A 25,351-nucleotide genomic window follows, 5' to 3' on the forward strand; every position below is an offset into this window, starting at 1 on the left:
TTCAGCTGGACTCACGAGCCACGAGGACAGACTGATACGGCAGCCACACTTTTAAGTAATCATCAGGTCTGACTGAAACAGCGTTTCTGCCTTTTACAGGTGGACAGAAAAAATAATAATGTTGACACATTGTTGATAATATTACTACATTTCAAGGCTTTTTCAATACAGTGAAATTAGTTGAAACAGAGCCGAGTTGTATTAGAAAACAGCAATCCGCACAGCCCGACAGCCCGGCGAATCTGGGATGAATTAGTGCTGCCTCAACCTCCTCGTCTTTCATTGGGTCACTGGAGTTTAAATTAAGTGGATGAGAAACCCATGGGGAGGGCTCTGCATAAATGAGAGTAAAGTTGAATTTTAAACGCGTTAAAACTGTCACAAAGTGGCGTTAAAAGCGGCGTTTTATGTCACAGGACGGCGAAAAAAGCGGCGTTCAATGTCCGTACCAAACGCCGTATTTTACGCCACCCACACAGAGAACGCGTCTGGGATTAGGGTGACGTAAAAAACGGCGTTCAATGTCCGGAAAAAACGGCGTATTTTACGGGCGTTCTACGGGACCGTTCAGAACGGCGTAAATTACGGCGTTCTGGCAGAGTTTTCGCCGTATTTTACGACGTCTTGGCACGTCAAACGGCGTTTTTTTCGCCATTTCTTAACTAGACGGGTTGGGAAAGTGGCGTATTGTGACGGTTTTGGCTTGCCATATCGGAGCGTTCGACAAGCGTGTCCTTACCGCCAGGTATCCTGGGCAAAAGAACGAGGTTTCTTTGTCTCTGCTGAAGATTTATGGTCTTAGTTCGCGGGAAAAGCTCCACGGCTTCCCGCACATGCGCAGAACGTGTTTCTGGTACTAGGCGGTGACATCATCCCAATGCTTCCGTGTGCAAAGCATCATGGGAAATGAAGTTTCTTGGCGCTGATGTGGTTATTTGCTTTTCAGAGCAATTTAAGCACAGTCATTTTGGAGAAAATCACTGCATAGTAATTTCCTCATGAGGTCAGACCCTCAACATTCCCCCTTTTGGTTTCGGGGATCGCGCCCAAAGCTCGATCGTCGGAAGCACAGATGGGTTTGTTCCTCATGAACGTAGGTCGACTTGATTGTCGGAAGCACAGGTGGGTTTGTCCCTTAGGACGTTGGTCTCCTTGGACGCCTTTGTCTTTGGTCTTTGTCTTGGATCCTGGCGCCTTTGGTCTTTGTCTTTGTCTTGGATCCTGGTCAGGCACAAAACAAAAGAGGATAGGAAACGGGATAGTCCCCAACGCGCATAACGAGAAGAAGCCACTCACGCAGGTGGTACGCAATGATGATGTCGTCCATGCGAGAGGTAGTAGTGTAGAAGGAGGAAGGTCGGTGGGCGGTTAACTCCACGAGGGGACACAAAGGCATCTCACCGCCGGCCATACAGTTCAGTTTATGGAGCACGCGGTGATGTACGAGGTCCATAGTTCGCAAACGCGCATTGACCTATGTGGTCCCAAGACCTTTAAAGGTTTCAAATGTTTCTTCCTGGTTTTATTGTGGTTTTATTAAATATAGCTGTTATATAGAGCGATTCAGGTGCAGGAAGACAAATGGCACCTATTCGATTCCAGTTTGTGGTGTCTCTTTTTCTCTTTTTTTTTTTTGAGAGCGTTCAATCACGACAGAGGGATGGACAGATGATGCCTTCCCTGATGGTGAAAGCGTCCCCTTCCGTGTGCTCACTTCTCTGACAGTGTCTCAACATTTGCCTCATCAGACATCAGACTACTAAACTATCTGGAGTGACGGCGCTTCTCAGGGCTCAGAAGGCTCAGAAGTTACTGTAAGACAAGGTGGCGGCCATTATGGACACTCGTGTTTACTTTTCTCTTAATTGCTAACCAGAGAATTGATGTGAGTCATCGTTCTCAGTCTGGAGAGATCCGCTCAGATCAGTTAGCTGGCAAGTTCACAGCTCAAGTCCTCCAGTGATGCCAAACAACTTCAGAGAGGAAGATTTAAATACCGAAATGCAATTTCTCTGATGCACATCAAAGTTTTTGTGCTGTTTAAGTTTGCTGTAATTTTCTGAGCTCTAAAATAAAGTCAGCTATCTTAAAGTTAAACGAACTAAAAAGGCTGAATACTAATAAAAACACCACGTTTATTTAATTTTTGGTCATTTTTGCCACAAAAAGTTGAATACATTTTAAAACAATAGGCCTACGCTATTCCAGTCCAAGGTTTATTGTAGGTTCCAGTTAAGAGTCCAGCCTGAACATTCATAATAATAATAATAGGGTCTGATATTATACATATTAACAAACTCATATCCATTATTCTCTATTGGTATGTTTTAAAATAAATAAGAATGTCTGTATTCAAGTACTGAAGTAGCCTTATAGTCCGTTATTATTTCATATCTACCAGAAAATGTTGCTTCCTTCAGCCTCCGAGAAGTTAAATATTGCAGAGAATTTTAGAACACACCCAATGGTGAAAATCAATTAAGCTCGCTACCATGCTTCATTATTTTACATTGTAAAAATTTACAAAAATATTCACAAAATTTTCAAAAGATCTGAACCAGGTGAGAAAGCCCCACCCCCTTCGGTAGTCAAAAGTAGTCTTCACATTAAAATCATCATTCAAAGTTTAAATTGGTCACAAAAATTAGACAACGATTAGCTAATTACATTTTGATTGTTAGTTGCATTAGTGCCCTCATTATTTTAAAGCAGCACCATCTAGATGCTGAAAAGAGTTTTGCACCTTAAGCCCCTTTCGCTACTGCCGTGATTACGGATGAGAGCAATGCCTGTCTTTCATGAATGTGCACCTCTAGCTGGCTAACAGAGCTAAAACTGTCCAGAAGAAATCTCGCCAACTCATCATCAGCTTAGGTACATTCACAAATGCGTGCATGTTCTGGTTGACATCTGTACATAAGAGGATGTCACTCAATTCAATAGCATAGGGCTCTACTGGAGGGGCAGGGCTATCTTAGACGGAAAAAAAAGATGCATTTCCTACATTATATCACAGTACAGTGTGAATATCGCTTTTACGGTAAAAAAAAAAATCATACATAATTGTTTAAACGTGAAAACTCCTGGTTGCTGCTTTAAGGTACTGGATCTGACTTTGTTCCCTTACAAAAAATATGGTGAAATAAAATTCTAAATCATGCAAAAAAAATTCTAATAAATATTAAAATATTTATGCAAACTGTTAGAAAAATTGACATACATTTTTAAATGTACGTTTTTATGTTGATTAGATTGGTGATTAGCAAAAATGAACGTACCAGTGGTTGTAAAAGGACCTTTACCTATCCCTCTGCCTCTGTCTTCAGGTGTCATCAGAACAGCTCTGCCCAACATGGACCGGGAGACGAGGGACCAGTATGTGCTGGTCATCCAGGCTAAAGACATGGTGGGTCAAATGGGCGGCCTCTCCGGCACCACCTCCGTTACGGTGACGCTGACCGATGTCAACGACAACCCACCTCGGTTCTCTCACAGTAAGACACCTAGTTCTGATTGCCTCCGCAGGGCTGATTAGGTTTATCCATACTACGATCAGCAGCTACTTAGCAATCAGAACCAAAGCACCAGCTCTGTGCTTTACTTTGAATTTTTTATGTAGTTTTTCAGCTCAATATGGCTCTTAAGGGCTATTACCACTGAAAGAAGCACTTGAAATGAGAGAACCAAATGAGTGCACTTGATGAAGGAAATGTTACCAAAGACTGGGATGCAGATTCACAGAGAAAAATATTTTTTTATGAAAAAAGAGAAAAGGAGTCAAAAGAAAGTTAGCGAAGCAGCTCTAAACTTTATCTCACTAGTTTTCTAACTTCCCCAAATTTGTATTTTCGTCAAACTTCAACAAGCGAATTAAATTCAGCTTTCCCGCGAGGTGCACACCTCCCACTTTCATTCTTCATCAGAGCCACCCAGTGTCTGCTCCGGCCCTGGATTCCAGGATCAATCAGGCTTCGCTTTTCATTTGTTGTTGCCAGTCTATTTCACATGCTGCTAATAGGTTCCAGGGCAGGCTTTAGGATTCAAAGGCGTGCGGTGCTTCTCATGATAATCCCGAGCACCAGCAATCAGTTTTACCGCTGATAGCCCAACCGCTGTCCGGCTGGTGCGCTTGCCGCCGCACGACCACACAGCTGAGTCAATTTGCCGGTCTCTTGGGGAGGGGGGGAGAAAGATTCCAGTTGGCACAACAAGTCATCAGTGTCGTTTTAACCCAGCTCTGTCACACTGAGAAGAAAGAAGCTTTAGAAGAGTTCTGGATTTTGCTCCTGCTGTTGTGCTCACAGGGTCATGGGTCAGAATCAATACACCATTATGGAGCATTAGAGCAGACAAAATACAGGAGAAATGCTTAGTTGGGGAGGTAGAAGGTGAAGGGAAGGAAGACTGGACTGTAAGGGGTGGGAGGAAGGTGCAAGGATTATACGGAGGGAGGAAAGTCGGGACTTTTTTTGGGGGTCTTTTAAAGAGCTGCCATTCCACGGCAAATTAAAAAGCCATTATAAAGATTACATGGTGGCAAACAATGTCAGGCAGATTAGCATTTAGACGGTGGCTGAGGGAGACACTGAGGAACACAGAAAGGTCTGGTAATGAGCTCTGCCATGGTGATTGGGGAGATTATGATTATGAATATGATTCCCTTCTTTATTCTTAAAAGAGTACTTTAAATTCAGGGAGGTCAAACAAAAGCCCGCAAAACACAATGGAGACTTTTGGAGTAATAGAATCCGCGAGTGGACGTTTCATCCTGTGAAATGTAACAAAGAGATTGAAACGAGACTCCTATTGAGCTTTTCTTCGGTCCTTTTCGGTACATTAGACGGCTTCCAAGAACAGCCAGGAAATGAGAAAGTTTTTTTGTTTGATCCAGTTTTCAAAAACAAGATAGGTGTTGTCCTAACGGCATAATTTACTTTGATCTTCTCTGCTCTCCGTAGTGCAGATTGAAGTAGAAACAAAAAGCTTTATTTATCCTGTTCTGTGTCACCACTTTTGCCTGTTAGTGCATGCAGGTTTGTAGCAGATTAAGCTCATCGATTGCAAAGCTCCTCTCCTGTCCTTTTTTTTTTTTTACCAGAGAGCTATCAATACACCGTGCTGGAGGTGCTGCCTGTCAAATCGGTGGTGGCCAGAATCAAAGCCGCAGATGCTGATATAGGCTCCAATGCAGAGATGGACTACAGGATTATGGACGGTGATGGACCCGGCATGTTCAACATCACTACAGATGAGGAGACACAAGAAGGGGTCATTACCCTTCAAAAGGTACGGGTGGAACAACAATCCAGTTAATTTTTAGAGATAAAACTCCCATTAAAGGACCACTTTATGGGCTGTTTCAGGGACCAACCAAACCTGATCTGCGGCATCAGAAATGGCCCAGTGGAGTCAGTGGCAGGACTTGTGGTTAACTCATGCTGATTGATTGTTACTCATAAGAAATTACATTCGTTGGTAGAAGTTGCTGTTGAAGCCAAATGAAAGGAAAACGAAAAAAGCAGCATTGCCGTTGCAACTAAACAACTTAAAGTCTCTTTCCGGAGTATTTCTCTTATAAATATTCTCTGGAACCGTTTATTTAAGATGGCGATTTCACGTTTTTTTTTTTTCATTTATGTCCTTCTGTAGCTGACAAACGGAGCTAAAACATGTTGTTTTACAAGTATTATTCTCATGTCATGTTGTGTTTTCTTATATTTATATTTTAAAGACTTACTTGTCCATGAAAAATTCATCAGCTCTGCATCAGCCGAGGTATTCCTTAAATTTGAAGCTACTGGTTAGTTCTGGTCGGCGCTCAGTTTCCTATTGCACGGAGCTCAGCAACGTATTACTTATACCACAGTACATTATGAGACTATCACTTTTACGGATTTCTGAAAGATTATACATAATTTCTGAAAGGGGAAAACTCCGGAAAGCTACTTTAAACACACAACACTGAAAAATGGGGTGAAAGCCACCCACAACGCCATCATTGTGGGTGCTTTCTGGTCTTGTGCAGAGCACCGTGAAAAAGTTGCTTCCTGGTCATTGAACGCCATTTTTGATGTCACACAACCACTCCGCCGATTCCCCGAATGGGTTAATTTACGGCATAATTTGACTGAATAAAACTTCTTTTAACGCTAGTAGCATCCATGGAGACCTTTTGGTGCTGATCAGTGGCATCACTCATTGCCGAAACTATCGTGATATCCTGACTTTAATTTTGTACGGTGGAGAGGACCGAGCTATCGTACTTCCTTGTCACCCTCCCCCCTCTGAGAAATGCTCCAGGACTCCTATATTGAAAATGTGGCTAATCATGATGCTTTATTAAGCATCAAATAACTAATCACCATTAAATCAAATCTCGGCTTACAGCAGCACGGTATGAGTTACATGATGTCAATAATATAAAAACATGCTTTTTTTAAAATCTTTTTACCAAATGGATGCTAATATCTGAGACTATAGGCTTCATTTTAGTCCCAATTTGTGATTCCAGATGTTACATCCTGATCAAAGAACCTGCCAGCCAGTTTAGCAAAGTGACTTAATCATATTTAATTGAATGTGAATGATTGTAATTCATGTCAGTGTTAGCAGACCGAGACACTGAATGAGCTCCTTGTGTAGCTAAAATCTGATACTCCTCTTTATCAGCGTTGCACAGACGTTACTGAAAAACAAAGGATATTAATTTAAATCGCTGCTCTGAATGACATGCTGCTTGATGAATGTGGACGGCTCCTAGAGATGATTGTGTTTTCTCAGCTGATACAACATTCAGACTTAGCTGACAGACTGTTTTGTATAAATTTAGTCCTTTTTGATTTGGTTTAGAACAATTTAATGATGTTTGTCTTAAAAGTGTTAATTTAGAATTACATCAAAGATAATAAAAAATACATCATTTGTCACTTTTACTAAATCGAGATCATTAGAATTGTCTACAGTTTTGCTTCTCTTTTTCAATCCTGAATAACCCCCCATTAATTTACACAGACTTATATACGTTGTAGCGGAAATCCACATTTCACATTCTCAAATAAACTTTAGTTGGATTCACAAGAAGGACAATGGACTATTTCACACAAAGCTTTTCTTTCTCTCACACTGCAGCAAAAGGGGGAAATTGAAACTGGCCTGCAGTCATATAAATTCCAAGATTCCTTTTCCAGCACATCTGGCTAACTCCTTTGATTCTCTCCCAGGGTCATAAATTGCACCAATCGACTTAGTTTTCCTTCTTTACCAATCGGAGAAGCAGGACGATATCAGAAACTGGTCTGTTTGATATCCACCCATCAAGGCTGACTCTTACACAAGATATGGGTGGTCATAAAACTTCTCTGGGGTTTTCTTCTGGAAGTTTCCTGACTTTAGTCCTTATAAAACCTTGTATTTTTGTTTATCAACAGTCAAAAAAGGTGTTTTAGGTTGTTCAAAGTTAAAGTTAAAGTCCCATTAGTTGTCACACACACAGGTGTGTGTGCAAAATTTGTTCTCCGCATTTGACCTATCCCCTGGGGGAGCAGTGAGCTGCAGACACAGCCGTGCTCGGGAACTATTTGGTGGTTTAACCCCCCAATCCAACCCCTTAATGCTGAGTGTCAAGCAGGGAGGCATTGGGTCCCATTTTTTCAAAGTCTTTGGTATGACCCGACCAGGAATCGAATCCCTGATCTCCCAGTCTCAGGGCGGACACTCTACCACTAGGCCACTGAGAAAGTTTACCATTTAAAAGAATCAATGTGTTCAAAGTAAATGTGAAACTTTTATCAGTTACAGACATAAATGTTGTTTGTGTTCCTCTTTCATGTTAAACCTCTGCCATTTTTGTTTCTCCAGTTAAAATGCATGCCAACGATAAAACAGTCAAGTTTAAGACATGAATTTAGTTCTTTCATTGTTTAAAGTAATGATTTTTGATGCCTTATACAGGTAATCTTGGTAAATGTTGATGCCTCAGACATTGTTTGAAAAGGATGAGTGCCATCCATTGGTTAATAAGTGAAATGCATGTGGGCGTGCCCAAGAAAGTGTATAAGAGGCCAGAGTTCACCCTCGTGGCAGCAGAGCAAAGAACAAAAGGACACCTTATGTAAATCCCTGCTAGGCTTTTCCATCTCGCCTAGTAACACCGTCGCTCTCAAAGTTTTCAAGTCATTAGCTCTCAAAAGTTACGGTAGAACTTAGAAGCATACGTCAAAACGGAAGTCGGTCTGGTCCAGTAAAGTTTTCACAATAACAGGGTTTCCCCCAAGAAATGAGTTAAGCCTGGCGGCGGGGGGGGGGGGGGGGGGGGGGGGGGGGGGTCACGCGCTCCATCCCGCAGCAGAGCGCCTCTGTGAGAGCAGGGGTGCACACGTTCCGCTGCTGTTTCTCACTAGTATCAGCTGACGGAGGGCTCTAGTTTGGTTGCGCCATTTGTGTCAGCGAACACGGTAGGATCGGGGAGGGGGGCGAGGCATGACGCTTAGCCAGGCGGGTGGGCAAGCAAAGCTTGGCAGCCCACCAGGCTCATAAAGCGCTGGGGGAAACCCAGACAATAAGAGTTAAAACTAATTAGGAACAGTTTTTGACCCGGCATCGTTTTTGATCATTTGGACCCGCGCTCTGAATTCCACGTTTCGGTGCACCTGAAGTGAAGGAACCTAAATTCAAGCCATTCCCGGGGAACAAGGTTTTCCGAATTACACAGAGACCATCGACCAATCTTCTATAGTCCCAGAAGAAGCCTCTTCAAAAGCGAGGACTTCTCAGCTGACTCAGCTTTGCCCCCCACCCCCACGCGCGATGAGGAAAAAGGTCTGTGTTTCAATTCCTTTGGCTGACTTTTATGCTAAGCCCCATTAGCGAATTCAGATTATAAAATTTTATGGCGTGTTTTATTTCAAGCCAAATCCACAGTAACTATTAGGGCTTCTCCTCATTTCTCTGCTGCCACCAACTCTCATTTGCATGCACACACACACACACACACACACACACACACACACACACACACACACACACACACACATACACACACACACACACACACACACACACACATACACACACACACACACACACACACACACACACACACACACACACACACACACACACACACACCAACGTCACCTAGACCCACGTGACAATCCAACTTGTTCCCCTTTAGAAACTATCCTCAATTCTACTATAATCTTGTGTGTGTCACCAAATCTTCTCTGTTTATTACAGATCAGTTTGTTCCATATCACTGCCAAAGCATGAAACTACAAACACGTATGTTTGGTTCATTTGTCATCTGTACTGATGCTTGTAATCAACTCACAAAACATAAATAGCATCTGATCATTTCTAGCGATCTCGAGAATAGTCAGTGCATTCTGGCAAGAATTCATCCTTTAGATTAATTTGTGGTGTTAAATTTGAGACTGATTAAATTAAACAAATCTGAATATCAAATTCAAGTGTTCTAAGTTAACACTAACAAAAACTTGGTGGTGGCCCGATTAACTAATATAAGATTATAAACAATTAAACAACATTTCTTGCTACAATGTAGATACCCTGTGAACTGGTGTTGCCTATGGGAGCTGCCGTAGTGGCCAGACGCCATCCTGGATGGGTCTCCATTTGCCCCAGTGCACTTATTTTCACTGATGAAGGCTCTTATCCAACTAAAAACTATTTTTATTAAGTTTTTTTTTTTACAAATTCTGACACGTTTTATGCCATAATTAAATTATAAATATCATTAAACTATAACTATTACTACATAAAAATATTTAAATATAAAATCCCAACACGTAGGCTAGAAAAGTCCCAGAAAAGTCCTTCGCCATCTGCTTTCAACATTGTGCCAGTTGTTGCAACCGTAGGCTGTGCATTGTTGCTCACCCAGCATTGACCAGTTAGGTTTGGAGAGTGAGGAGACCCATCCAATATGGCGGTGATGCTGTTACATTCTCCAACGCTCAATGAGGCATCTACGTATTCTTGTCTATGAGGCAGCATGTCTATGGGGGAGTAGCTCAACAGGTTGAGCGGGTTGTCCAGTAATCGGAAGGTTGCAGGTTCGATCCTGGCTCCGGACAGAAAATTCTGCTGTTGTGTCCTTGGGCAAGACACTTAACCCACCTTGCCTGGTCGGAGGGACCGGTGGTGCATGTGCTCGGCAGCCTAGGCTCTGTTAGTGTGCCCCAAGGAAGCTGTGGCTACATAGTAGCTCATCACCATCAGTGTGTTAATGTGTGTGTGAATGGGTGAATGATACACTGTAGTGTAAAGTGCTTTGGAGTCCTTACTCTGAGAGGCGCTATATACTTGCAGGTCATATATGAATTTACATGGATGGGGGGAGGGGCTTATAATGTGTACTGCAACCAGTAACCAGATGGTGATGGTTCCTGGCTTCAAAGTATTTCTCTTAGTTTTGATGCTTTTTTACATTTTAAAAAATAGCCATGGCCCTAGAGTTCAAAAAGATTAAATAAAATTTTTGAAAACAATTAGCATTTTTCTTCAACTGAATTTCATTCAAACTAATTAGCATGATAATATAAAAAGCAATGGACTGGCTACCTGTCTTGGGTCTACCCTGCCTGTTTGCTCGAAGAATGCTGGAGATAGGCACCAGCACCGGCACCAGCACCCCGCGACCCTGCGTGGATAAGCGGGTATATAAAATGGATGGATGGATTTTAAAAGATCATGTACAATTAAATCCCGAAGAAGTATCCCAGACTAGACATACTAATGGATCAAAGTATCAGTTTAAATATTTCTTTTTTTTTTTGGCATTTATCAATTGTTATTCAAGCAATTTTGAATGGTTGTAATATCAGGAATCAGCTATCAGTGTTTACATAAATATCCATATGAAACATAACATTTAGATAAATGCTGCTTTTATTTATCTCCATCTATGGTATCGGGGAAACTCTTGGTCCTTTTTACTGACACTTTAACCTAAAACTAAACATATATGATTACATTACCATGGTGATTATGACAGGTTCAATAAAGTCTTATTTGGTACAGGAAAAGCTGACGTAACGTAACTTTTAATCTCCTTTCATCCTGCATCTCAGTAGACTTTCAGATACAAATTTAATTAAAAATTCACACCGAATAACAATTTCTAGAAGAAATTACATAGTTTACCTTAAGTTTGTCAAGTCAGGTCTAAAATACCAGACAAAAAGCATTCTGACTTCAGGTTTATTCCAGAGAGCTTTTGGGCGACTGGTTGGATTTAAAGGTTTCAGCCCTGAAATGGTCTCCCCAGGCCACCATCAATGTGACAGCTCATTGTTGCAACTCTTTTGTAAGAAAGATGGACACAACATTTCTTGTCAGACCGGCCAATTAGATCCTTTGTTTGTTTTGTACTAAACTCAAACAATTACAACAGACAAAAAGTCTCTGACAATGAAAATGTCAAACCAAACTGCTCAGTGTTGAAAATAAAGGTTCAATAAGCCATAAAATGTATTTGAAAGCATTTCTACAATCATTTGATATTGCCTTGTGATTTTTGAGTACATTACTAACAGAATCACCCTTTGGCTTCTCTGTCCTTTTGTTCCTTTTAGCCTTTAGACTTCGAGACAAGAAACAGCTTTTCTCTAAGAGTCGAAGCCACAAACAGGAATATTGACTCCAACTTCTTAAGCTTGGGTCCATTTAGCGACATAACATCTGTCAGGGTGACAGTGGAAGATGTGAATGAGCCGCCAATCTTTTCCTCACCACTCAACAAGATGGTGGTTTCAGAAGACGCCAAGGTGGGCACCTCCATCGGGAGAGTATCCGCCCATGACCCGGATACCTCCAGCAGTGCAATCAGGTACTTTTTGGTCAACGAGGTAACTGAATGTCTTCCGGCTATCTTTGTGGGATTTTTGAGGCATCAAAGTGACCTGGGGTCTTGAAGTCAAAATACTGTCATTACGCCTAATGTAATGGTGGGCAAATAGTGGTATACCTTATTTCTTTTTCTTTTTTTCAATCTTGGTTTTTGTCATCCATTTACATCCAGGAATTTCGTTTAAGACAACATCAACATTCCCAAAACATTTTGGGGGTCAGGTCTAAGACGGAAGATGGAGTTTGACTCAACCCACCACTGTTACACTAGTGAGTCACAAAGTGTAGTAGTAAGTGTGTAGTATTAATACCACCAAAATGGTCAACACATGACAAAGCTATTTAGTTTTGCAGGTCAACGGCATGACCAGGGGATGACAAACAGTCTAACCCCTTCTTTCCACAGCACGTGAAAGTGGCATGAAACCGCCGCGAAACGTAGTACGCAGCAATTAGTCGCCTTTATAGAGGATGACTTCCTTTCCACTGGCATCAGAGTGTGATGTTTTGGATGCACCCCATGAGCAAAGGGACGCTATAATTACGTTGAGAGTCTATTTTTACGCTCTACGCTTCCAAAACACATCAAACTCCACAGTTTAGATCGCACCAGACATGATGTCAATCACAAAAGCAGTGTAAAACATCAGGAAATTTTCAGAATAAACGTTGCATTCAGGTAATGCTGACTTACTGATCACATCCTTGAATAACAGCCAGCATTTTTGACAATAGATAAATGATCACCACACTAGATTACCATCTCTCCTCCTAGTACATTAACATGTTTATTTATTTATTATTTTTTACCTTTGTCAGATTGCCATTTTATGCCCACTTATATTTGCACTATATCTGCACAATAGAATGCCTGTGCTCGGCTTCTGACCAAGTCCTTCAAACACACCCACATCACCCCACTTCTCCTCCAGCTTCATTGGTTGCCAGTCAACTTTAGGGTTCATTTCAAGATCTTGGTTTTCGTCTATAGGGCCTTGCATGGACAAGCACCATCATACATTGGTGATCTTCTTAGTCCCTACACCCCCAGCAGGTCCCTTAGGTCCAGTAATCAAAGCCTACTGGTTGTGCAGCGCACCAGGCAAAGACCAAAGGTGACAGATCATCTGCTGCTGTGGCCCCCAGACTCTGGACCTCTCTCCCCCTGAGCCTGAGATCAGTGGACTCAGTGGTCTCCTTTAAAAAGCATCTAAAAACTCACTTGTTCAGGCTGGCTTTTGTGTGACCTTCATCACCCTCTCCTTGTTCTGCTCTCCCTACCAATTTCACCTTCCTTAGGATCCACTGATTTCCCTCTTTCCTGTTCACTCTCTCTCTTTCCTTACATTTTTAATCACAATTGTCTATTTTTGCTCATTTAAAATATATTTTTTATATTTTTACATTTTTTGTTTTTGTGAAGCGCCTTGTGATTTTTATCTTGAGAGGCGCTATAGAAAAGATCTTTTCTTCATCGTCTTCTATATCTAGATCTCCTTGCGCAAAACCAGCTAAGTTTGAGACGTCTTCTTAGTGTGTTAAGGTGGTGTTTTACACCAATGCGGCAAGTCAGCTGGAAAGTCTTGAGTGGGTCATGCAAAAAAATCTATGCCTTTTGAGTTTCATTTCACACCTGCATCAGTTTCTTTTATTTCCCCTTAATTAATGAAAGTTATGGCTTCTTTCAATTTAAAATGTGATTGCAGAAAAGCATTCCCTATACCCAAACAAATGAGTTATTCATTTAGCTCCCCCACATTATGTACAAACACCAACTCTATGGGCCCTCGAGTGATCCCATGTGACTTTTACAAAGATGGTAGCAGATGGTGGGTGGGCCAAGTAGTGCTGCATTTGCAAAAGTAAAATGCCATCTTGACCAAGTGAAGGGCATTCCTGCAGGAGGGTCAAAGCCTGGTTCTTGTACCGTGGTATTTATGACTCCAAACAAACTCACATTGTTAGTCTGGGCTGCATAGCTGTCCAGCTCCACACCCATCCTGCCTTAATTGAAAGAATATTGTCTAGTTTTCATGCCTGCTCTGTTAGGATTGTTAGTAATCTTAATCAGAAAATCTAATTACTGCTCTATTGTAGCTGCAAATTGCCTTTTTTTGCCCCTTGTGACTGTTATCAGAATCAGTAATATATTTCACTACATCTGTTGAAATTAAAATTATTGTGGAACTAATGCAGCCACAAGAGTCAAATTACATTGCAATAATACCCCTTGGATGTATGCTAATTGAAGTTGCAATTTTCTCAAGAAATATGAGTCAGTGGGTATAGAAGAGGGCTCGATCAGTGTTGTGTGTTGAGGGACAAGACACTTTTCTGTTAAATAGGGGTTTGTTTAATTCATGCTATTATGTTCCAAGTAGTGTCTGTTTCTCTAGATCTGTTCTGTTTAGAGACCAGTGGGAAAATATGTTGTGCCAGTGCAATTTATTGATGTTTTGATAAAGATCAATATTTCAACGCCACATAAATTGATGGAAAAGGACATAATCATAATCTTTCCCTACAGGTTGAATAAACTGCTGCATTAAAATGTCAAATCAATAAGAGTAAAAGCAATGTTTTTAAAGCGTTACGAGCGTAGCTGTGTGTTTGTGTCTAGGTACTCCATCGACAGGAACACGGACTTGGACCGCTTCTTTAATGTGGACGCTCTGAGTGGGGTCATCAGCACAGCCAAGCCTCTGGACCGAGAAGTCAATTCAGTTCATAATCTTACCATCTGGGCCACTGAGAGCCGTAAGTTCAACACCAGCACATACCTCAAACTCAAAACTGATGTTTGAGTCAAAGTGGGCAGTCTGTTTGCTCCATTGAGATGCAATTGTCTAATCACACACCTTTAAAAGACTCTGTGTTTTAGAAGCTTTAAAATGCAGATTTTTTTGGTGCTTACTATAGCATGTCTAGCTACATAACTATTTCTTGATGCTTACATGTGTGATAATTGTACTTTTAATATTTCCAAATGAGCCTTTTCTGTGCGTTTTAGCTTATATCATTTTGAAAATTTAAATTTTGCTTCATATTTAGTCGGTAACCACCTAGCCTGGCAAGCTATCCTATATATGTGAATACATTGTCTGGCCACGACCCAATGACGGCTCTCAGTCGTGGGTTGGGACCTACAGATATCCATCAAACTGTCTCCACATGCTATTGGACATTGAAAAATGTGACGTCCTCGCCATAATGGATGTCAGTCAGTGGAGCAGTCCACCATATACACTGCTGAAGAAGACGCAACTACATCCTTTTGCTCGACAAAAAAAAAAAAAAAAAGAATAAAAAGCCCAAGTCTAAATAGGCCAAAGTTGATGCTAAAGCCATTTTAAACAAGCCGTCACTATTTTAGTTTCACTTAGTTGCAGTAACATCCTGCCCACCAAACAGATAAAGCTCTGTGATTTGGCCACCGAAACAATATAGCTCTGTGATTGCAACCAAACTGATAGGGCACTGTGATTGGGCAACCAAAATGCATAGAATGCTATGATTGGGCCACCAAACAGATAAAGCGCTGGGATTTGCCAATCAAACCGATAGGGTGCTGGGATTGGCCAACCACCTGACTGGCTTATACTGAGGCTCCAGTGGAGCGTGGCTAGTCCAATCAGCAGAACAAAATCATCCTGCTTCTGTCTGTCTAGATTTCTAGGCTAGTAACTGCCATCACTTTGTTAAAATGCTTACTCCGACATCTGCCTCAATCATCTTGTTAAAGTTTTGACATTTTGAAGCAGAAGTTCTTTCTAAATTTTGGGCTTTTATTTTTGCAAAAAAACTCCCTTCAGCACTCAGTGTGTTACATAAAGAAACCTTTCCTTACCCTCATTTTAGTTTTCTGGACGGAGGAAATTCTAGCGCGGAGCTGTGTGGTTGATGCACGGCTGTCAGGGAATGTTAATTTACACCCAGGACTGTCAGTTTGACCTCCATGTCTCCCTGAGCCGTGGGGACGAGACGCTGACTAAGGGCGGCTGGCCTCACCCACGGGTGAACAATGTTAATGTGATGTGAAGAAGTGCTGCGTGCCTTTTTGTTCATCCGTCAATGCTACAAGGACATGAACACCTTTGTTTTTTTCCCCCTCCTTGCATTCCCATCATTTCACTGTCATTGCGCAATGACCAACAATCATCACCACATAATCCACTGAGCACTTTAGACAGATGTGTCTCACCAGCCTGACTGGCACTCTCTCTACTTTGACATCTTGATACTGAACGCCGTGTCAAAAGGGTATTCGTTCCCACTTCTTTATTTTTTTGCTCATCAGAACCTTTTTTATGCGCCTTTGCTTCAAAGCTGTGTTTTTATTTACATCTCAGAGCACACAGATGTGCTCCTCAGCTGATTTCAGAGTGTGAGCGCGTGCCAGATATAGCAACAAAGGGAAGGCAGCATTTAATAATAGCCACATGAAATGTCACAACAGTCCCTCATGCATGATGTACTGACTTCTGACACAGAGTGACACTCACGTACTGTTTTCAGCTGAAAACATCTCTAAGTTGAAGGACTGGCAACAGTCTTCACTGCCCTGCGCTGCCTTATGTCAGTATTTATAGTAAATGGGTTCTTTGTAGCTTAGGAAGAGTGCAAGGACTGTTTGGCTGAGTGATGTTGTGCATTTGAGCTGCAGTCACTCACATTTCATGCTCCGCACTCGGACCATTCCAATGACAACAAGTCTGTGGCCCAAGGCGCAGCGCGCCCTTTTTATCACCATCAAATCAACCGGCCCGAATGTCAGAGCATCATCTCCGGCCGGCATCATGGCGACGCCAGACTAAATCACCGTCTTGCACTCAGACACAGCCATTTAACCATCAGAGTGTGTCAGGCGGACAAAGGCGTGAAGCCCTAGCTGGAAGAAGGCTCATCCACACACATGGCTCTCCCCCGTCAACAAACCCTCGCCGAGTCTAATTGTTCTGGCTGCTTCACAGCTGGAGGAGGGGGTGCAAATCTGTGCTTTTACGAAGCTGCTTTTTGCTACCTTTGTGATTCAGTGCATAAAACCAAATGTTTATGGTATGTTGGGACTTTTCCACCCATTTTAGGTGCGTTTTTGTGTAGAAATGATAAATAATTACCATTTGTCCAATTAGTAGCATTCTGAGTTTCATCTGTTTGGAGAAATAGCTTTTATGCCCTACAGCGAGCCTAAACCACCAGGCTAAGGACTTGAAAAAACTGCTTTAACACGGGTTTGTCATAGACAAACCCCCTTACATTTGCATGTCCCCACCCAACTGTGTGTAACGATAATGCTAACCCAAAAACCATGCTAGCTAGCCCAATCTACTGCTGATGCTAGCCTGAGCTACTGCTAACATTGATTGTTGTGCTATTAATGTATTGCTAAATTCCATGTGAGTATCTGTGTGATAAAAACTTGGCAAAGGGGTAGTGGTTCATGAAAATAATGTTGTAATAATAATGAGATGAGATGCCAATGACCAGTGGCATCTAGATCAATAGATAGATAGATCAATTCTTATGGATCGGACCCATAGTCTCTGATACCCGATCTAGAATTTTCTTCTATAGCTGTACCGATACAGATATTAAGATCGGATTGGTGCATCCCTAGTTTCTAGGGGTGTAACAATATCCAAATCTCACAATACGATATTGTCGCTATATGAACCTCATGGTATGGTATTTAATGCGATATTGTGGGGAGGTTCACGGTAGGGATGAGCGAGTACACCACTATCTGTATCTGTATCTGTTAAACCAAATAAATTATCTGCATCTGTATCGGTAAACGGAATGGGCGTGGCATAACCCGGAAGTGGGCGTGGTATAACCGGAAGTGGGTGTGGTTTACATCAATATATTACTTTAAGTCTGAAATTGATATGGAATGATCATAAGTTGATATGTGTATTGTTTATTTGAAAACGATTTACAGAGCAGCCTCAGAATTGAGATTAAATATTTTTGATCACAATAGTAAAGGAACTATTACAGAACAAGTGTTTCAATAAAATCAGATCATTAATATTTAAGTGCATGGATTAATACATCTGAACTCATGCAGTAGGAACTAGGAAATATGAAATGCTAGAACCAGACACAACTTTATGTATATTTTTTATTTTAATTTGATTAAACAGATTTTTTTCTTAACGTTCTTGGCATTTTGCCCCACACAAAGTCAAACAAAACAATGTTGATTAAGGTGTGTGTGTCTGAGAGAGATAGAGGGAGAGAGATGGAGATAAAAAAAAATAAAAAACCCGACCGGAGCGGAGGTAGTGAGTGACTGAAGCAGCACGTCAGCTCTGTCTTGTCAAATGCACCATGTAAGTTACGAAAAAAGTAACTTTAAATATTCAACCGAAAAAGAGGCGAGCTGAAGAAAACCTAGGGAAAACTGAAGAAACCTGAGCAACAGTGAAGCAATCACAGTGAGATCCGTTACTGTCTGTGTGTGTGCGTGGATGAGCCGGACGGACTGCGCTCCCGGCCGGCTAGAGTTTTGTGAGGGGCGGGCGCTCTATGTGACTGGCCAATCACAGAGCGTGGACAGTCAGTTACCCAATGAGGATTTTCCTTCAGCTCGATTACAGATATTTACGAGGTTTACTCGTTTCATGCTCGTATTCGTCAAAAATGCTTTATCCGTACCGGATACTGGTCTGAAATGAGTATCCGGCTCATCCCTAGTTCACGGTATTGTGGCTATGCTCACAATAATAAGACTCACAACATAAAATACTTTGACTGGTCATTGATACATTTTAGGGATGTCCCGATCAGGTTATTTTGCCTTCGAGTCCGAGTCATTTAATTTTGAGAATCTGCCGATACGGAGTCCTGATCCAGTACTTTTGATACATAAAAAAAATAAAGAAAGAAAAGGAGGAAACAGTTCCAGAATGTTCCTTATTTTTTATTTAATTACCTTTTTATTTTAATTTTTAACATCAGATCACTTCTGTGAGGTAGCTTGAACAATCAAGTAATAAATAACATAAATTCTTCACTTTTGAACTTTATTGCAAATATTAAAAAGACTAATATAAAAACAGAGAGCACTTCAACTTAAAATACCTGGCAGGGGTTTATTTTGCCTCGGCCCCCAAAATGCTTAGATACGTCCCTGGGCATGGGACGGAGTTTTGAAGATGATCTGAATTGTATCAACTATATAAATACTACATGCTGATAAATTATTGCTTTATACAGGTACAAACGTGTAGTGAGATAAATCTACCCTTCTTTTTTTTTACCTCACAAGTAACTTTTTAACTAGCAGATCAAATTGATCTATTGAACGCAAAAAAAGCGGAGTGTGTGCCGCGCTGCCCGGCTGCACCAGTGACGAGCGCTGCAGCGGAGGCAGCTCGAGCGCGTCCACACGTCATGCTCAAATACAGACAGAACTTACCAGAGAGAAAATGAACAGACACGAATGACTGTGTGTTCATTATATATTTTAGGTGACGCCACTTAGAAAATTAGAAAATGTTTCCGTGGCCGTGTGCAGAACGCAGTTGGAGTTCATGAATAATCAGCGGTCTGCCTGCTGCTCTGCTCAAAAGAATCCCCGCTAGCTGAGTCCATTTAAATAATATAATATAGGTAGAAACTGGATCTTTTTTGGGGCTCCTTCTGGGTGTGTAAGTTAAGGGCATCAGGGGAGCCTGACAACCTTTAAGGAGAAAAGTTGCTCTCCTGTAATTTGAACCCAGTATCCGAGTCCGGATCGGAAAGTAAAGCCCGAGTCCCGATCAGTCTGAAACCACATGATCGGGGCCGATTTCCGATCATGTGATCGGATCGGGACATCCTGTTGAGCGTTGCAGCATCAACAACGTTGAAATCGAAGAAAGAAAAAGATGGGACCAAAAATGCTTTCTTCTGGTGTCTTTATTTTAGAACTGCGACACACACATTTTTAACATCCACACCGGAGACCACGTTTTCCTCAACAACCGTTATTCCATGACATAGTGTGCGTGCCCCTCTGGTGGTGAAAAACTAAAAGTACAACCTTCTCAATAACACTTCAGTTTACACATCTTGGAACATGAGCAGTGCTGGACTGACCATAGGGCATAGCGGGCAACTGCCCGCTGGGCCGACCCTTTCATCTTTTATGGGCCGGTGTCTGTTTTTTTTTTTTTTTTTTTCCTGGCCTCTAGTTGTTGCGGACAACTTGCCCGCGCCGCCCCACGCGACGCCTCGTAAAAGTTGGTGGATTGGCCAATTGGTAATAATACACTCTGGGCTGGACCAATAGCCAGAGGTCTGATGCACCCGCCAGTTGTTTGTGAATCTCAGTAAACAGACAGACGAGCTTAACAAAATGGAGAACAAAAAACGGAAAGGAGAAGCGGAGAAAATTCGACTAAAAAAGAAACTGGCCCTTCAGGCTGATGCTGGCACATGTGTTAAAATCTCACAGTTGTTTGGTAGTGAAGGTTCAAGTAAAATCAATTTAGGAAGTGATGGAGCCTCAGCCCAGCGACAGGTTGGAGAAGAAAAGAGGGAGGAGGAGGAGAAACCCGAGCCGGTGTTGTGCCATAAATTGACTCACTGCCAGAAAATGATTAGCCACCGCGGGATCGCGCACGGTTAGGTAATTGCATTTCTAGACAAAATTCCCCAGGATTTCGCCCTAAAACTCAGCATATCTAGCAATATGGACATTCAGAAAGCAAAGATAACCTCTTCCGGTACTTAAACAGATGTTTATCGCGGATATTAGTGTGGCAGTGTTTGTGGCACCCTGCGCGGGAGCACGAGGACGTGCTTGTGGAAAGAGGGAGGAAGATGTGGCAGTGTGAGCATCCACAATGTCCCGATTGATGATGAGCCCTGGCTACTTGGCCAAGGAGATGTCCCTTTGGCTGACTGGTTAGAGCGTATGACTTTCACCCGGGAGTCTGGGGATCGAATCCCGCCCGGGCACTCCTTTCTGCACCTTGCCACATTAGTTTTTCCAGTTCTGAAGTTGTTTTAAGTGTTGCTATTTGTCTTAAACGTTCACAATGAGGATATATTAATCCTTTTTGCAATATTTGCGATTGAAAGATGGTTTGTGCCACAAACTTTGTGATAAGAACTGGCTTTCTTTATGTTACAGCCTTGATACTAAAAAAATAAATAAACAATGTAAAATGGCACCCTGTATTGAATGTAAACGTTGTATAAATGGAAATAAACAATTCTCCAGCGATTTAATTTTTTCCCCTTCCTTTCTTTAGTCCACTTGACATGGAGCCACAGTTAACTAGTTTGGGGCACATTTTTACTTGAAAAAAAGTATTTAAAATGATCAAGCTTTGGCTTTACAATGACACTGTGTAGGTTGCTATTCATTACGTTGCTCTATTTAAAAGTAACAAGATAAAAGCACTTCAGCACATAAAATTAAGATTGTCACTTGTCAAATAGACTACACCCTCCCGTTTACCTATAAGAAATGCCTCAAAATATCTTTAAATTCTTTATTGATGATTTAATTGTAGACAACTAAAATGGCATTTTACTTGCCAAAAAGTGATTGAATCGCTAAGATTTTCATGGAGGCTAAAATTGACCAAATAAGGGTTTTATGTATTATCTGTTGATGTTACTGTACTCATACTGCCTACTGTATCATCATAAACACCCCAAAAATGGCAAAAAAAATAAAAAAAAAAGAAGATAATTTCCCTTGCCAAAAATTGATTACAGTGTCCTGGTCACCTGTAAAGGGTTACATTTACCTATATTACTTTATTTATTATTTCTTGATGTTATTGGTGCCATCACAGGATGCTGGGTGTCTTCCACATTCATAAACACCTCAAAAATGGCAACAAATGATCATTTCCCTTGCCAAAAATTGATTACAGTGTCCTGGTCACGTGTAAAGGGTTAAATTGACCTAAATATTACCTTATTTATTATCTCTTGATGTTATTAGTGCCATCACAGGATGCTGGGTGTCTTCCACATTCATAAACACAGAGTCCTGGTCACCCATAAAGGCTTAAATTGGCATAAATATTACTTCATTTATTATGATGCTGGGTGTGTTCCACAATCATATTCGAATAAACGTGAAAATATTCTGTCCGAATATCTGTTTCTTGTTATAAATATAACAGCTAGAAGGATTTACAGTTAAAATAGGAGAAACACGTGACTCCCCAGGAAGGGTCGTAACACCACTTGCCTCATGCACATAAGTGAACAAAACAAAGCAGCATGGAGACACTCCGTCTCCAACCACCTCTCAGGCAGCAGCCTGCACTCCCAAGTTCTACACGTCACCAGAACATAAACAACCGCAACACAATAAAAGCAGTGTTATACAAAATGGAAGGCCTGTAGTGTTTATTCTCTTACAGTAACAACTTATCAATTTTTTGGAGGAATTTATTTGAGAATTTTTTGGTTTTTATTAATTGTGCAATAGAAAAGTAATCACTAGATTAATCGTCTAAATAGTCATTAGAATAGTCGACTATTCGATAAAATAATCGTCAGAATAATCATTTTAAAAATAATCAGTTACCCCCAACCCTACTTTTTAGAATACCAGGATAGGAAGGATGGTGTAGGTTTACGTTTATTAGATTGATACATAAATACTACCAATAAGAAAGTGTACGTTGGTGTGTGTCAGAAACAGCATAAGGCTTAATGTCTTTTCCAAAAAAAAAAAACAGGTGATGGGCCGGTCTCCAGTCAAAATGCCCGGGCTGAATTTTTGTCCCAGTCCAGCCCTGAACATGAGTACACAAATTTGAACATCTCAACACATCCTTAGTACATTTGTCATTCTTTTTATTATCATTATGACATTTTTAACAGCCTGAAAAAACATGAAGTGCAAAATTCCAGTAACAACTCAATATATATATATATATATTTTTTTTTTAAAAATGGCAAAACAGGTACGGAATTAACAGCCAAAATAAAGACATTATTAAACAGCCCATTCAATAAATAAAAATACCAGGCTGTGTGGGCTGCACGCACTCCTAATGGTGAACTGGCCAACAGTGTTGGGAGTAATGCGGTACAAAAGTAATTAATTACTGTAATGCATTGCTTTTTGCTGTAATGTGGTAATGTAAGGCATTACAGGGAAAGAAAATGGTAATATTTACTCGGTACAATTGTCAGTAACGCGGTAATTACAATGCATTTTTAAACCCAGAATCAAGATGTGTTCCTTAAAAATTCAAATTGCGGGAAACCCGAAGAAAGATCCAGTATCTGCATATATTACGTCATTTATGGACTCAGCTTTGCGGGCAGAGAGGACGCAGCGTACGCGGTAACGGACCGCGGTCAAGTGAGCCGTCATTTGTGAGCCGCGGTCAAGCCAGCCGCATCTTATCTTATCCGCCGAGAAAATTTCATTGCGCGTTTACAACAGTCAACGGCTCAAATACTCCAGCTGCGTCCTGCATGCGGCCGCTGCAACATTCACAAAATCGCTCCACTAAAACAAAATAATTCACTTGCGATCGTTCATATCAGCGCATATTCTCTAGTATTTTGTGCTTTTCTGACGTGCTTTGCCTCAGCTGAGTTCATAATCTGTACCACGGTGATTTCAACTCATTGCTGCTGGAGCGCCGCGCATGTGAAGATCCCTTTGGCTGATCGTTAGAAAGTAGGAAGTCTAGGAAACAGTTTTTTTTCTGGAAGACGGAGAAAACATGCAGCATGCAGGAAGGTTAGAGAGAGAAAGGGCTGGAAATTATTCAAATAAAATCAAGAAAACAAAACAAAGTGCTTGAAAAGAAAAAAGTAGGTAGATTTATCCCCAATACACATTTTTACCAGTGAAAAGCAATAATATATAAGTATTTAATATTTATACATGTGATAGAATCAGATCACCCCAGAAGTCAGTCCCACATCCAGGGCCGTATCAAGGCATTTGGGGACCAAGGCAAATATAGGCTTGGAGCCCCCACCACCGCACTCCCTGATCAGTTAATATAAGATGGCAGCATGTTGAGAGTACAGATTGTTGTTGCTTTTATTTTACAAACAATCATTTTAAAGCACTGTTATTATATCTGACTGTTTTTAACAACAATCCTAGCTCAGACACCACATCACTTTCCACATATATGTCATGAGCTCACTGAGCATCACATGACCAGATCCATATTGAAGTTGTATTGGTGAAAGTAACTCAGAGTAATGCAAAAGTAGTGTAATGCCTTACATTTTAAAATCTGTAATATTGTAATGTAATGAATTACTTTAAAATGAGGGTAACAAGTAATAAATAATGCATTACAGTTTTGAAGTAACTTGCCCAACACTGCTGGCCAATGACACAAAAGCAAAGGATCATGGTCTATGTAGTTGACTTTTCTATGCTCCTGTGGAGCTGACTGAAACGTGTTACTTTTACCTCAAGACGTACTGTACAATATCGTGACACAGCCACGATATTGTGGCCATTATACTACGGCGATATTGGCAAAATTGTTACAGCCCTGCGTGTTTCTTTACATTTACGCAGAAATGCAAATTAAATTGTCCTAAATTTCTCTCTTGGGAAAGCGATTGTTAGAGTGCAAATTTAACCAACTTGTTTTCTGTTTCAGAGGACCCAGCCCAAATCGGGAAAGGCATTGCTCTCATCACAGTGTTGGACATAAACGACAACGCCCCAGTCTTTGCTATAGAATACGACACAACCCTGTGTGAAAATGCCATGCCTGGACAGGTAAGACCCAGAAGCATCTCTGTAGTCAGTGTAGCACCATCTTCATTTTTCCTCTCTACGCATATCCTTGAAGTTTGACACACAAAGCCAGCCTGCTGATTCTCACAGCCATTAAAAAAAAATAAAAATATCCTATTGCTCCAAACAGCTGCACCATTCTCAGTTTCCTGTCTGTAGCTAGGGGTTCTGCTAGGTTGACAACATCATTAGTAGGAGGCACAGCCTTAAGAGTTAATAGCAAGAATTGTAGGTGTTGCCATTCATTAGAGAAGTTTCTCCTATTCACTTTTTAAACTAGATGAGACTAGACATACCAGTGTAATTAGATCGTGCAGGGAACCAGGGTGGAAAATGCATCAGGATATTATGCAACAGCAACCAGTGTAATTTCAGGGCATGGAGATTTGTTTCTGAAAAGAAAGAACAGTAAAGAAGCTGTGTCCATGCTCACGTTTTCCCTGAGCATTTGGCTCCATTGTTGCCTGATGACTTGTGTATTTGTGGTGGTGATTTGTCTCCTCTTGGCATTTGGAAAATACAATAAGAAGCAAAGTCTAAAGAAGGCATGTGGCCCTGAGTAAGCACAATTGATCAGAGTGATGCATTTTTATTTGAAATGGCTTAGGCCTTCTTAAATATGTTATTGTTTGAATGCTGTAAAGCATTCAAACTTTTGTTTTCCTGTTTCTCTTTTTAGTTTATTATTCTGCTTCTGTACATTTTTGGCATTTAACTACTTTCACAATTCTTCAACTA

General features: G+C 41.1%; 1 protein-coding gene across 2 annotated transcripts in view; it reads left to right on the plus strand.

Moving 5' to 3' along the window:
- cdh7a (cadherin 7a) overlaps positions 1–25,351 on the plus strand; it is a 200,161-nt gene that overhangs the window by 133,804 nt on the left and 41,006 nt on the right. For both annotated transcript variants that reach the window (XM_015975712.3, XM_070553097.1), the window contains 5 exons: positions 3,327–3,494; positions 5,099–5,286; positions 11,595–11,848; positions 14,489–14,625; positions 24,474–24,595. In XM_015975712.3, coding sequence (XP_015831198.1) covers positions 3,327–3,494; positions 5,099–5,286; positions 11,595–11,848; positions 14,489–14,625; positions 24,474–24,595 — 869 coding nt within the window. The remainder of the gene's footprint in view (positions 1–3,326; positions 3,495–5,098; positions 5,287–11,594; positions 11,849–14,488; positions 14,626–24,473; positions 24,596–25,351) is intronic.

The sequence above is a fragment of the Nothobranchius furzeri genome, chromosome 7, assembly GCF_043380555.1.
Source record: "Nothobranchius furzeri strain GRZ-AD chromosome 7, NfurGRZ-RIMD1, whole genome shotgun sequence".
Lineage (NCBI taxonomy): Eukaryota > Metazoa > Chordata > Actinopteri > Cyprinodontiformes > Nothobranchiidae > Nothobranchius > Nothobranchius furzeri.